The sequence below is a fragment of the Apodemus sylvaticus genome, chromosome 19 (assembly GCF_947179515.1).
Source record: "Apodemus sylvaticus chromosome 19, mApoSyl1.1, whole genome shotgun sequence".
NCBI lineage: Eukaryota > Metazoa > Chordata > Mammalia > Rodentia > Muridae > Apodemus > Apodemus sylvaticus.
The window spans coordinates 57810025-57825246 of record NC_067490.1 but is presented as its reverse complement, the minus strand read 5'-3'; the positions used below and the strand labels follow the sequence as shown (position 1 = coordinate 57825246).

The 15222-nt window shown below is 40.2% G+C and overlaps 2 protein-coding genes across 4 annotated transcripts; both read left to right on the top strand.

Moving 5' to 3' along the window:
- The first annotated feature begins 1688 nt into the window (after positions 1 to 1688).
- LOC127669827 (olfactory receptor 10C1-like) lies at positions 1689 to 2654 on the top strand. Of its 2 annotated transcripts, XM_052164044.1 has the most exons (2): positions 1689 to 2020; positions 2453 to 2654. In XM_052164044.1, exons 1-2 carry the CDS (start codon positions 1689 to 1691, stop codon positions 2652 to 2654), a joined length of 534 nt encoding a protein of 177 aa, XP_052020004.1. The 2 variants fall into 2 exon arrangements, with proteins under 2 accessions (XP_052020004.1, XP_052020003.1); XM_052164043.1 differs by having other exon boundaries at positions 1689 to 2654.
- An 11352-nt stretch (positions 2655 to 14006) lies between these two features.
- On the top strand, positions 14007 to 14999 carry LOC127669724 (olfactory receptor 10C1-like). 2 transcript variants are annotated; one of them, XM_052163915.1, is made up of 2 exons: positions 14034 to 14373; positions 14794 to 14999. In XM_052163915.1, exons 1-2 carry the CDS (start codon positions 14034 to 14036, stop codon positions 14997 to 14999), a joined length of 546 nt encoding a protein of 181 aa, XP_052019875.1. The 2 variants fall into 2 exon arrangements, with proteins under 2 accessions (XP_052019874.1, XP_052019875.1); XM_052163914.1 differs by having other exon boundaries at positions 14007 to 14999.
- The last annotated feature ends 223 nt before the right edge of the window (positions 15000 to 15222 follow it).

The following is a 15222-nucleotide window of genomic DNA, read 5'->3' as shown; positions in this document are numbered from 1 at the left end:
GACATAGAAACATGTTCATGCCTTATGTAGCTGATATGCCTTCAGCACCTGATCAATTTAAGTGATTTGGGAAATTAACTTCATTCTCACTGTAGCAACCTCATGGGGAACAGGTTTTCTTCTCAGCTCCTTTTATAAGTGACCAAATGGAGAAGTAGAGTGTGAACAAATGCTGTTACCCTGCATTGTTGTTAATACTAACATTTAAACTCATACACAATCTCCAAAGAATAATCACTTGCTCTACTCTATTGTGCTTCTCTATGGGCAAGAACATACCTTAGAATACCTAAGGGGACAGAAAAAGCTAAACTTCTCATTACAAGAAAACTTATGGACTGGTAAAGATGGCAAACATAGTGATAAGAACACTGAAGTCCATACTCAGTCTCTGTATAAGGCTACACTGTGAAAGAAATGAGAAGTAGTCACCATCAGAGTGCTGAAGGCTAGTTTAGCAGTTATAGAGTGAAAAGCATAGAGTGCAACTGTAGGCAGAAGAGATGGATGATATTCAGAAATCAGACAAGACTGTGCTGGAACTGAAGAGTTTTCCATGTATGCAATCAAGCAAGCATACAATAGCTCCCCTGTGAAAAAATGAGCAAAGAGGAATGAAGTATATAGATACTATGTGTACATGTAAGGTCTGTTGAGATGGAAACTTAGGAAGAAGTTTCTATCAAGCCAGGCACCATGACTTGTTCTTAGAATTCTGGCATTCAAGAGACTGGGGTGGGGAATTTATGAATTGGAGGTTAGCCTGGACTACATAGCAAAACACCGCCTCTTCTATTTTTTTCCTTTACTTAACTCAGTGGTCTGATTCATAGAATATCATTAACAATATTAAGAAAACAGAAATTTAATGTGTAAACAGTGATACCCTCACTAAGAAAACACTCTATAAAGAGACTGGAACTGTTAAGTTACAAAAATCAGCTTCCATGTTGAGGTTTGTTACATGAAGAGCTACAAATGTGTTTGGTAGACCCTACTTCTCTCTCTTATCTCAGCTAGTGTATCATAAGAAGCATCTCTGATGACCTCATTAATGCCCAGACATCAGGATGTGACTTGCCCTTAATTCTATGCATTATAGTAACCATGTATTTATTGAATTGTCATTTGATTTTACTTACCGTTCAAAAATAAGAGTCTTACTTGAGGAAATGATACCTTTAATTCCTGAATCTGAATACTAGCAAGAGCAATCACAGAGTAATCTGGGGCCAATACACACAGAAAATGGTTGAAGACACTGTATCTATGGGAGCAGGAAAGCACAGAGAACAGCTCTTCTCGGTAACACTGATAATTAATGAGAATGGGTAAAAAATAGAGCTACAATTAATGTTGCTATTCTTATTTGATTGATAGCTTACTCCAAATGTGTAGCTGAACTCAGACTCATGGTAAGCCTTCTGCCTTGGCTTCACTAGTGCTGGGACTACAGTGTACATCATTCTCTGTTAATTTTTGTACACATCAGAAAATCACCTGATATAAACAAAGTATGAGCAATGAAAACCTGAGAGGATGAATCATTGAGGTACTAAGCTTTGATTTTTTGACTGCCTAGAAAGATTCTGTCTCTGATGTAACCGAAGCTCTTAAAATCTTAAAAGGTTTAATTTCCCTCATAGGCAAGAATGGTTCTAATGACTTGCTGCTCTGTCTTACAGGAGATGAGTGTCAACTGCTCTCTGTGGCAAGAGAACAGCTTGTCTGTCAAACGCTTTGCATTTGCCAAGTTCTCTGAGGTTCCTGGAGAATGTTTCCTCCTGTTCACCCTCATCCTCCTCATGTTCTCAGTATCACTGACAGGAAATGCACTCATAGTCCTTGCCATCTGTACCAGTCCAGCCCTACACACCCCCATGTACTTCTTTCTGGCCAACTTGTCTCTCCTGGAAATTGGCTACACTTGCTCTGTCATACCCAAGATGCTGCAGAGCCTTGTGAGTGAGGCCCGAGAAATTTCTCGGGAGGGATGTGCCACACAGATGTTTTTCTTCACATTCTTTGGTATAACTGAGTGCTGCCTATTGGCAGCCATGGCCTTTGACCGCTGCATGGCCATATGTGCCCCACTACACTATGCAACCCAAATGAGTCCTGGTGTATGTGCCCATTTGGCAATAGTTTCATGGGGAATGGGATGTATTGTAGGGTTGGGACAGACCAATTTTATTTTCTCCTTGAACTTCTGTGGACCCTGTGAGATAGATCACTTCTTCTGTGACCTTCCACCTGTCCTAGCGCTTGCCTGTGGAGATACATCCCAAAATGAAGCTGCAATCTTTGTGGCAGCAGTCCTCTGCATATCTAGCCCATTTTTGCTGATCATTTATTCCTATGTCAGAATTCTGGTTGCAGTGCTGGTGATGCCTTCCCCTGAGGGGCGCCATAAAGCTCTCTCCACCTGTTCCTCCCACCTACTTGTAGTCACACTCTTCTATGGATCAGGATCTATTACTTACTTGAGGCCCAAGTCTAGCTACTTACCAGTACTGGATAAACTCTTGGCCCTCTTCTACACAGCAGTGACATCCATGCTGAACCCTATCATCTATAGCTTAAGGAACAAGGAAATAAAGGCAGCCTTGAAAAGAGCTCTGGGCCTGAAGATAGCTCTGGCAATAAATAGGTAACAAAACCTTGCAAAGCTGCAGCTAATAAGAACATGCAACGAGCCAGATTAAACAAGTAAAAACTGGAACATTCTTCTATCTTCCTTATGTCAAGTCTCTTTGTAATTTTGAAGGTATCTCTCAACTAAGCTCTATCTTCTAATGCTAATTCTGAAATGAAATCAAATACTAAGGAATTCAAGTAAAGAATACAATACTGTAGAGTGATTTTCCATTATGTTTAAGTCTAGGATATCAATCTAAACAGCCAAGTTATTTTTCAGAGGTCATGCAAATTCAAGGCCTGGTGTCCCTATGATTATGGACCATTATTAAGACATATCGCATATCACTCTTTATTCCATAGTAACTGTATAAAGGGTCTTATTTTAGTAATATTTGTATTTTTATTAAATAATGCCACATACCCAACTCTCTGAATTCTTTGGTGATATATATATATATATATATATATATATCAAAAATATACAAATACTACAATACCCTGAACTACTCAGATTTGACATGATTTGCTTTAAAATATTAAATATAGCATAAGAAATATTTTCGAGAGTTTCTATGGCAGTTTTTCAGACTTTTAATCTTTCTTCTTCTTATTATTTTACATATTCACTTTACATCCCACTCATTGACCCCCTCCCACAATTCTTCCCCCAATCCCACCTCCCTTCTTCTCTGAGTTGGTTAGGTCCTCCCAGGGAATCCTCAGCCCTGGCACTTCAAGTCTCTGTGAGGCTAGGCAAATCTCCCACTGAGGTCAGAAAAGGCAGCAGAGCTATAAAAATACATCCCACCTGCAGGCAACAGCTTTTGGGATAGTCCCTGCTCCTGTTGTTCAGGATCCACATGAATACCAAGCAACACATCAGTTCCTTATGTGCAGGGAGGCCTAGGTCCAGCCCATCAATGTTCGTTGGTTGGTGGTTCAGTCTCTGAGAGTATCAAGGGTCCAGGTTAGATGACACTGTTGGTCTTCCTGGGGAGTTCCTATGCCCTTGCATGCTGCAATCCTTGTTCCTGTTTTTCCATAAGAGTCTCCAAGCTCCATCCACTGTTTGTCTGTGGGTGTCTGTATGTGTCTGAGTCAGGTGCTGGGTAGAACCTCTCAGAAGACAGCCATGCTAGACTTCTGTCTGCAAGCATAGCAGAGTATCATGAATAGTGTCAGGGATTGGTGTTTGCCAATGTGATGAGTCTCCAATTGGTCTAGTTATTGGTTGGCCATTCACTCAGTCTCTGCTATATCCCCCATGCTAGCATTTCTTGAAGACAGGATAAATTTTGGTCACAATTAATATGGGTGTGTTGCTGTCCCTATGGCTCCACTGGGGTTTCTGCCTGGCTACAGGAGGTGTCCCATATCTTCAGTATGGTGAATCATAGTTCAGGACACCCCCCTCAATTCTGGGAGTACCTTCCTTATCCCAGGTCTTGTCTATTCCTGGAGAGACCTCCTACCTTTCCACTCCTGTCAGTTGCAGATTTCCATTCATTCTCCCAGATATCTGGTCATCCCTCCTCTCTCTCCCTACACCTGATTCCCCAATTCACCACTGTATCCCTCTCTCACCGAGTTTTTCCCTCAATCTTCCTCTTATGACTATTTTATTCCCCCTTCTAAGTGAGAGTCAAGCATCCTTTCCTGTGCCTTTCTTCTTGTTTACCTTCTGTACCTGGCTTTGTTGCTTGTGTTCTTTCATGGACCTTTAGCCATCTGGATGCCTTGGGTCCTGGATGTTCCTGTTGTAGTAGGTACTAGGAGGGGGGGGATTAACCTCAATGGTCCTGGTATAACATGCCTCTGATGAGTATCCTTGGACTTTATCATTCCAGATCTACAGGTCTGTATGATTCAGTATCTGTAGGTTTGTATGGTTCAGAAGCTGCAGATCTGATGAAATTATGCAGAGAATTGGCAGGAGAAAGGAGGTCTACCTGGGTTATCTGTCTGCTGAAGGCAGCTTGGCATGCTCAGAGGACTCAACAAGCAGGGAAGATGGGTGGGGAAAGGAAGCTAACTTCTATACTTCAGTGGGTCTGATGAAGGTAGTGGGGGAGGTGGCAAAAGAATGGAGGTCCTCCTGGGATAGTGAGAGACGCCAATTCAATGTTTTTAGACCCCTAAGCAACTAGCCCAGCACAGAGTAACTTGTTTTACTGCTTTCAGCTTGAGAAAGATAGCCGACCCTGTGACTGACCCAATGTTTAACTATACAATGCCCCAAGGATAATTGTTCCAGATAATCTCTAACCTTCCTTAAGGCATAAACTATTGCCTGACTTCCTCATTCTGTACTTTCCCCAGTTCCTTGTATGATTTGTCCTCCACCCCTTGCCTTGTGATTTTTGTCCTCCACCCCTGCCTTGTGATTTTTCCGCTTTAAATACCTCTGACTTCAGTTGCATGGGGTCTCACAGTCCTCTACCTCTGCGCGTGTATGACTGTGGACCCCAGAGCCTCTGGAATAAAAATCCTCTTGCTTATTGCATCGAGACCATTTCTCATGAGTGATATGGGTGAGGAATGGGGTGCTGGGGCACCCTCGGGTTTTTTTTTTCTTTCTTTTTTTTTTTCTGGTCTTACAATAGAAGCTGCTCAGGACAGCTCAGCTTGATATGGAGGACTCATATAGCCTCTATTAGTTTTGAAAATAGTGCTTGAAATATTAATATTCAAGAACCCCTGGGCAACTCAGGCCAGGGAAACAGGTAGGTTAGATGCAGATTATTGTCAGGGATGTAGAAGTCAACCTTGTAAAGAAAAAGTGGATTGGAAAGAGGAGCACCACAGGCTCCTACAATTCCTCAGAGGCCTGATCTGATGTACAGAGCATTAGATCTAATATGGCCCCTGGAATACCAGTGAGAAAGTAGAAAGGAACCAAGGCCTGAGTAGTGGCTGTTCCTCTTGTCTTCATGAAGTCTTAACAGGGGATGATGTTCCTCCAACTCCCCTTTATTACTCTGATTTTTCTGGGTGACCTCATCAGGCAGGGATTTCATTGGTGGACACCTAACTCGAAAAGATCATGTAGACCTCCAATCTTCCCTTTCCCAACTCATTCCACGCAGCCTCCAACATCATCAGGAATTCTCTGGGATCCTGTAGGTTACTCCTGCCTGGGAAGAAGATACTTTAATTGTGGATCTTCAAGGCTCCCTCCTTTCCATGAAATCCAATTCCCCAGTCTCACTTCTCTCTCTGTAGCAGATTACCTCCATTCTGACCCCATCTCTAGCATGGGGATCACCATACAGATGATCTTCTTCACCATACAGTCTCACTTCTATCTCTGTAGCAGATTACCTCCATTCTGACCCCATCTCCAGTATGGGGATCACCATACAGATGATCTTCTTAACCTTCCTCCATACTCACTCTCTTATCCCAGACCCAACTTCATCTGGATTTTTCTGGAAAATATGCCAACCTATACTGGCTGTGAAGCAAATAGGCCAGTGAAGCAGGTAGGTGAGGTTCAGATGTTCACTCTCCCTCCTCTTCTCCATAGTCAATCACCTATCTCATTCCCAGCTCTGTAGCAGACTGCCTGTTTTGGCCTCTGTTGTACAGAGCCATAATGGGGTATCATGCCACATGGTAGGAACTCGACATTGGCAAGGACAAGGGCTTCGGGTAGGATCTTACATTAGGGCATAATAGGGAAATAGGTTACAGCAGGAATTTTTATCCTAGGGTAGAATGCTCAGAGTGAACTTGACATTGGTCAAGGTGAACTTCTTCTCCCAGTCTTTGTTGAGCGGGGATTTCTGTGCTATTCAGGGTGAAGTGCTCAGAGTGAAGGTGAAGTTCATTGTTCCTCCAGGTCTATGAATTCCTGAATTAAGCAGGTGACCCACCCAGCTGCCTGAGCAGTGGAGCCAAGAACTTCCCTGAAACTCAGCCCAGAGTCTGGAGGGAGGGTTTTTTCCCAAGCTATATATTGACTGACATTTATTAAAGTTTCGGACTCAATTGGTAAACTATCATCCTGGCCCTCATTCTTTTTGCCCCTTCCACATCCATCCCTCAGCTTCTCTTCCAGGAACCAGTTCACAGTAGCTGCAGGCAGCAACATAATGCAACATCCTGTCATACTCTGTCCCTGTTTCTAGGGGACTGAGTTTATCCTAGGGGACTAGCATGCTTTTTTCCTTCTTGTGGGCCCTCCCCCCACCCACCCAGCCCATCCCCATTCCTAAGAGTCAGCTCCAAAAAGCAAGAAACATATTTTACCTGGAACATGTAGTAGCCACATATATCAGGATCACAGAAGAATTTCAATGCTTTCAGCAAAATTTCAGAACACAAAAATAACATCAAAAAAAAAAAAACAATAGCCTATTTATATACTAATGAAAAATAGACTGAAAGAGAAGCCAGGAAAACAATCCCATGCACAATCACCCCTAAAAATGTGGAAATAAACCTAATCAACAAAATAAAAATCCTGTACAATTAAAACATTTAAGGCTCTAAAGTAAGAAATTAAATTAAATTAAAGAAGACAGTAGAAGGTGGAAGGCTTTCAATGCTCATGGAATCAAAGAACCAATATTGTGAAAATAGCCACCTTATAAAAGCAATCTATAAATCCAATGCAACTATAATCAAAATCCCAATGTCATTGCTCATAGACAGAAAAAAATCCAAAAGTTTTTATAGAGATACAAAAGACTGAGTTTAGCCAAAGCAATCCCTTTAAAAAACCAAAATATCATTGTAACTCATTTCATATTACACTACAGAACTATAGTAATAAAAGCAACATGATACTGGCACAAAACCAGACAGATAAAAATGAAATAGAACTGAAGACTCAGCTATAAGCCCATGCTCTTATAGCCACTTGATTAATTTACAAAGATGCAAAGTATATGTGCACTGAAAAGACAGCATCTTTAACAAATGGTATTGGAGAAACTGGACTTTATACTGCAGAAAAAAAAGTGGAATTCAATCCTTATCTTTTATGCTGCACAAAACATAATTTCAGAAGGGCAAAGACCTCAACCAGATACCCTGATACTACTAGAAGAGAAAGTAGGGCATATGGTACAGATGAAGACTTTCTGAATAAGACTCTGTAGGGCCATTGCTGATGGTAACATCCTGTTCTCCAGTTGGTTCTTGATCTGTCAGTAAAGAAAGCCTTGAGACAATTGCTAAGGACAATTGCTGGGCAGAAGGTGGTCCCTGGAGTAAAATGGAGATGCAAGGAAAGAGAGACAGTTTCACCAGGCTTCTGATGAGGAAGTGTTAAGGAGTCATGTGAGATGTCAAAATGGAATGATCACATAGGCTGCTCCTATAGATGGTGGTCAGGGGCCAAATGGGACTGGCCACTAAAGTTTAGGGCAGGTGGGAGGTGTAGAGCTAAGAGTAATAATAAGGACATGTTTTTCCAGGTGGGAGATAGTAGTGTCCAGGAATTATACCAAGAAGGTAAGTTGAAAATGAATTTCTGTGTGTGTCTTTTATCCATGAATTCAAGGGAAGCTGAGTGGACTCCATTAACAAATACACATTGACAAGGTTGCACATGAATCTTTAAATTAAATTATAGGGTCCATGCAATTCCCATCAAAATCTCCACAGACTTTTTTGTTCTTTTTAGATTTTTGGAGATAAGAGTTTCTCTGTGTAGTCTTGGCTGTCCTGGAACTCGATCTGTAGATTAGGCCTGCCTTTAACTCACAGAAGTCCACCTCCTTCTGTCTGCCCATTGCTGGAATTAAAGGTGTCCATTACCATGTTCATCATAATATGATTACTATAACATCTTACATAGGTGAGGCTGGCCTTGAACTCCTGATTTAATGTTTTATCTTTGGTTCTCCAAATTCTAAGATTAAAGGTGTACACAACCACCTCTGAGTTGGCTTATGATCTTGCTTTTAAGTCAATGAAATTGGGTGGTAGGGCAGGGATAAAGACAGAGAGAGAGAGAGAGAGAGACAGAGACAGAGACAGAGAGACAGACAGACAGAGAGAGAGGGGGTGGGGAGAGGGAGAGGGAGAGGGACAGACAGAGAGACAGAGACAGAGAGACAGAGAGAGAGAATACGAATTATTTGCAACTAAATATGGGTGCCTAGAGTCCAGAAGCAACGGATTTCCTAGAGGTGAATATGGGTACTAGAGAAGAATGCACACTTTCTGCAGCTTGCCCTCCTGAGCCTTTTCTCAAGCTCCCTAGCTTATGATTTTGTATGAATAGATTTGTAGGATTGTTCACCATAAATAAGGTTTTATAGAACAAAAAACTCCAGTAGTATAGGAAATGAGACAGACAATCAATCAACAAATTTAACTAATTGTACTTTTCATCCTATTGGCCAGAATTAGTTATTGATGCACCTCGATACAAGAGACGCCAAAATATGTTCTCAAACTAAATGGAGTTATTACACTTTATGTGTTAGTTCTTATTCTGTCATTGTAAGAAGCAAGGATCTATGAAGGAGAAAAAAATAACCTTATTGTTTAACCTCCCCTGTAAAACTAATGGAAATCCCCTTGGCTACATATCTCATCCTCAGAATAATAACTGCTAATATCTAAGTTAAAAGTAATTTAAAGCAATTATGTTTTAATTCAGAAAACTATATACAAAAATATATAAACACTCTCTAATGCTGAGATAGCATGTATGTGGGCTGTTGTAGATGGTACTGTGCTTAGTCACTGCAGAGCCTGATGACAAAGAGAATATCCCACTCAAGAGACTCAATTATTCTCCCTATCATTCCTATTTTACATAATTAAAACCTTAGATATTCAGCTATTAGTCTTTCTTTGTAATAAGCATTCAGTGCCTTACTCATATCTTCTACATTAACACAACTTTTATCTCTTTTTTTATTGGACCTACTTTTGATAAAAATAATTAGAAACATAGTCAATATCACATATGACTAGGAAGGTGTCAAATTTATTAACCTAAATAATTTATAATAAGCAGAACAAATATTAGTTTCATCAAAAGAATATGGCATGAAAGCTAATTATTTAGTTTTCCTGGCTATTTTAGATAATGCTTAGAAAATTGAAAACTTTAATAATTTATATTAATATTTTCCAATGACCAAATAATAAATTACAATACCACATTTCATTTCATAACACAGGATGAGCAGAGCATACAGGAGCACTTATTATTAAATGACATAATTCATTACATTTATTTCTGATTTGTTCACCAATTACATTTACTTCTTTTCCATCCAATTTAGCATTTGTCTTCAAACTCCAACAGGGAAGTCCAGTTTGACTCTCAAGAGGAGATTCAGGCTGCCTTCTGACACTCTTCAGTAAGAAAAAACTCCAAAGTCTCCTGGGGAGAGTGAGAGAATCAGATCTCTGAGCACAGGGGATAGCAGTAAAATATATTTATAAACATTGTTTTCAAGAATATGGAAATCTCAAATATATCATTGTGTGAATACTATAACTTGTGTATGTCTATCCCTATCTATCTATCATCTATATATCTATCTAACATCTATCTGTCATCTATCAACTATCATCTATTTACCTACCTATCACCTATCTATTTATTTACCTTCCTGTATCTATCATCTTTCATCTCATGTGAGTGTGTGTGTGTGTGTGTGTGTGTGTGTGTGTGTGTGTGTGTGTGTGTGTATGATGCTGAATTATTACCTCAAAGGACATAGTGTTTTCTCCTGGGATACACAAACCTCCTGACCTCAGATGTGATTCTTTACTATAACAAAGGTTTTTTTAATGCACAGACTTAAAAATGATAATGAGAACGTGGTAAGGAGAGGGCACAGAGAAAGCCCGAAGTTGGCTAACCAGAAGCAAAAGGAGTAATTCTTCTCCCATCTTGTGCTGAGATTGAAGGTATGTGCCACAGCTAGATTGTCAATACTGGACTTAGAGAAAGTGAACTAAAGTGTAAAAATGAACAATTGATACTCAAAACACTTTTGAGTTCTTGCTGTTATTTTATTTAACATCTCCATCTCAGAGGAATGTAATGGTCAACTCAGAATCATAGCTTCTTTGTCAGAAAAGAGCCTAAGTCCATGGGAAATCAACACATCACAATGCTGATATGTGGAAACTCTCATTACACAGTTCAACTCAATCTACTTAAGTAATCCAACAATTTCTATTGTGTTGAGCTAACATGTTATTTAGTTGGTGACAAATGGTTCTGTGATGAGTAATTGTGGTAAAACTGGCAAGGTAGAGGTGAGCCTCCTGATAATCTTTTCCTAACAATCTACACAAACCATGTGTACTATTATAGAATTTTAGAAATAGTGACTACATGGTGGTGATGATGAGTATTTCCTGAGAATTTCTGCACACAGACACTGCTGTGTTTCAGAAACAGAATTAACAGTGTATCATACTTTCCTTTATCTCACTGAAGAAAAAAAATTAGGCAGAGAGAGAGAGACAGAGAGAGAGAGAGAGATAGAGAGAGAGAGAGAGAGAGAGAGAGAGAGAGAAAGAGAGAGAGAGAGAGAAGGAATCAAGTCCACCAACGAATATTCTAATTTTTTAAAGACTACCAGAGTTTATGGGATCTTTATAACACTGAAGATCTATATATTAAACAAAACTCATAAATGATAAAGAAAATTGCCCGGAGCCAAACTGATCTTACTTTGTGTTTAGAGTCCATTTTAAAGATAGGCTTAGGTTTTGACTTCTCCTCAGCTACAGACCTTGGAGAGATTGGGTGGTCAATGGTCACTGTGCCCTCCCAGAAGAAGAAAACATCTTACAGCTGCCAGAGATTCCCCTTGGCAGAATGCCCGGGTTACATGGAAAATCCCACTTGCCTTACTTCTTCCCTGCTTGTATAAGTTGCCTGAGAAAATACAGTTTTGGGGGTCCTTGAACAAGTTGGTCTTGGCCTTCTTCTTCGCGTCTCCTGTCTCTATTTCTCTGCCCTCTCTTCTAGGGTCCCCTGTCGAAACCCCCCGCAGGCCGGGGCAGAAAATATTACATTACAACGGTATGTGAATGGTTTCATTCTGTTACTAGATTGGTCCCTCCAGAGGATAGTCACATAATGTTCCTAACTGTCTGCACAAGATGCTTCTCAGGGCAAGCACTTTTGCACTTTAATGAACATATTACTATGTATTCACATTGGGCTTCAAAGTATTTACAGCTTTAAGCTAAAACAGCTCAAACTGACTAATCTAAAATTTTACTTGAAGATTACTTTAAAATTAGAGACAGAGGCTTATCTGTTGCAGCCTATTCTGATACTTCCATCTTTCTGAAGAGCCTTGAGATCTGTATGTGGACTTGTGTGTATGTTTATACAGTACATGAGACTGCATTCTCCTTTCATTGGTCATTATGAAAATAGAACTTTCTAGCATGAATTTCAAACAGATTTCTACTACATTAATCTCTGCATCCTGAGGATGACCTCAACAGCTGATGGAGACCTAAAAGCAATTGAAAATGTAGTCAAATTTTGGCACTTTCAATATAATTTCAAATAACAAGGGGAGAAATTTTTACTGATTTGTAATTTTTGACTCCATTTTGTGTGATTTAGTATTTCTAATATCTCAACAGAATAGCATTTGTATTAGATAATAGTTTTAAAGTATTTTGAGACCTTCTGATGCTCCAATTTTTTATTTGACTCTGAACTTTGGAAGGTATGAAATATACTTATGACAGGCTGTATTTTTCTACCTGTCCTATAAGTATTAAAAGTATAAAATGAACAAGCATGGACAGACTGTAGGTTGCCAGTATTCACTGTCATCATTCTTCCACAAGGAATGCCTCCATTTCCTCAGACTCATGGGACCTCATCACTATGCACATGTTTGCATTGGGCTGCTGCAGTCTAAGTTACCAGTTAAGCCCTCATCAGACATACCTGTGGGTACATTTCTCTCTTGGCTTCTAAATCTATGTCACTGAGGAAACTGTGGTTCCTTGAAGATGTGAAAATATACAACAGGTATAAATATACCTGAAAATTTAAGTGACAAATGAGAGTCTATAAACTCCAAAAACAAATATATTACTTAGGAGTCAGGACCCAATAAGAAAATATTGAGTTAAAAAAATGGTAAGTACAAAGTAATACCCTGTCTCAAGAAAGAAAGAGAAAGAGGAGGAAGGAGGGCAGGGGATGGGAGGGGAGGGGATTAGAGAGAGGAAGGGAGGACAGAGGAGGAGAGAGGAGAGGAGGAGAGGAGAGGAGAAGAGAAGAGAGGAGAGGAGAGAAGGGGACGGTAGGAAAGGGAAGGGGAGGGGAGAGAAGGGGAGGGTAGGAAAGGAAGGGAAGGGGAGAGCAGGGAAGGGAAGAGAAGGGAAGGGAAGGGAAGGGAAGGGAAGGGAAGGGAAGGGAAGGGAAGGGAAGGGAAGGGAAGGGAAGGGAAGAGAAGAGAAGAGAAGAGAAGAGAAGAGAAGAGAAGAGAAGAGAAGAGAAGAGAAGAGAAGAGAAGAGAAGAGAAGAGAAGAGAAGAGAGAACATGGTTAAAGAGAGCAAGTGATAACAGAAATAAAGAAACAAAAATAAATTTGAAAGGACCTTTTCATATTAGCATTGACAATTGACTAAAGGGAAACTAAATGGACAACTGACCACCCATTTACCTTTTTTTTTTTTTTTTGTTAGCACAATATCACTCTGCAATCTAGGCTATCATTTAACTCACAATGACTTTCTGCCTCAGCCAAACAACTCTTGAGAGTAAAGGATATACCACCTTTCCCTGCTAATATTTTGTCATGTAATAGTTGACAACTAAGTATAAATTTTAAAAAAAAAATCAACTAATAGTATGAATAGGGAAAAGATTTGATTTTAAAAAAACTTTGAGGGTAAGTGTTGATTTCTGAATTTTAAAAAATTAATTTTTCAGCTAACAAATTTCTAATTTGCAAGAGGCTCTAGAATTAATAAAATTATATGCTATATAAATGGTTCAGTGATTAGTGTACTTGTTCAGGTGCAAGGAGTAAAGTTTGGACCCACAATACCCGTGAAAGACTGGGCAATCTAACATTTAGATATAATTCCAACACTAAGAGTATGAAAGGCAAAACTTTCATACTTCTGTGGGTTCTGTGAACCCACAGAACTTCTTCACAGTTCTGTGAACTTCTGTGGACCCTGTTTCAACAATTAAGGTGGAGACTAACAAAGAAAAATACTTGAAATTGGTATCTTTGGTATCTGAACATTACAGGCACATGACATGTACGCCCATATATCTATTACACACACACACACACACACACACACACACACACACACACAAGAGGGAGGTAGACTGGGGGAGAGAGAGATAGAGGCTGAATAAATTCTCTCATCTACAAGAATGCTTGTAATGGTTTGCTGTCCTTTCTTTCAGGAGATGAGTATCAACGGCTCTCTGTGGCAAGAGAACAGTTTGTCTGTCAAACGCTTTGCATTTGCCAAGTTCTCTGAGGTCCCTGGAGAATGCTTCCTTCTGTTCACCCTCATCCTCCTCATGTTCTTAGTATCACTGACAGGAAATACACTCATAGCCCTTGCCATCTGTACCAGTTCAGCCCTGCACACCCCCATGTACTTCTTTCTGGCCAACTTGTCTCTCCTGGAAATTGGCTACACTTGCTCTGTCATACCCAAGATGCTGCAGAGCCTTGTGAGTGGGGCCCGAGAGATCTCTCGGGAGGGATGTGCCACACAGATGTTTTTCTTCATATTCTTTGGTATAACTGAGTGCTGCCTATTGGCAGCTATGGCCTTTGACCGTTACATGGCCATATGTGCCCCACTACACTATGCAACTCGAATGAATCGTGGTGTATGTGCCCATTTGGCAATAGTTTCATGGGGAATGGGATGTATTGTAGGGTTGGGACAGACCAATTTTATTTTCTCCTTGAACTTCTGTGGACCCTGCGAGATAGACCACTTCTTCTGTGACCTTCCACCTCTCCTGGCACTTGCTTGTGGAGATACATCCCAAAATGAAGCTGCAATCTTTGTGGCAGCAGTTCTCTGCATATTTAGTCCATTTTTGCTGATCATATCTTCCTATGTCAGAATTCTGGTTGCAGTGCTGCTGATGCCTTCACCTGAGGGGCGCCATAAAGCTCTCTCCACTTGTTCCTCCCACCTACTTGTAGTCACACTCTTCTATGGCTCAACATCTGCTACCTATTTGAGGCCCAAATCTAGCCACTCACCAGAAATTGATAAACTCTTGGCCCTCTTCTACACAGCAGTGACATCCATGCTGAACCCCATCATCTATAGCTTAAGGAACAAGGAAGTTAAGGGAGCACTGAGAAGAACTCTGGGACTGAAGAAAGTTCTGACAATAAGTAAGTAACTGAGGATCCTGAAACCTCATTGGAAATGGTGCACAGTCTGTCAAAGTAAGCAAGCAAGTGCTCTTCCTGGCTGTATTATAAGAATCTTTAATAACCATCACTTTGATTTTAGAGTATTCTCTTTACTTAACACTATTTTTAATTGTAAATAATGGAAAAGTATACTTGCTACTAAATAACTTTAGTAAGTTAGTCCATTACTTAAATATATTTGTCTGGGAA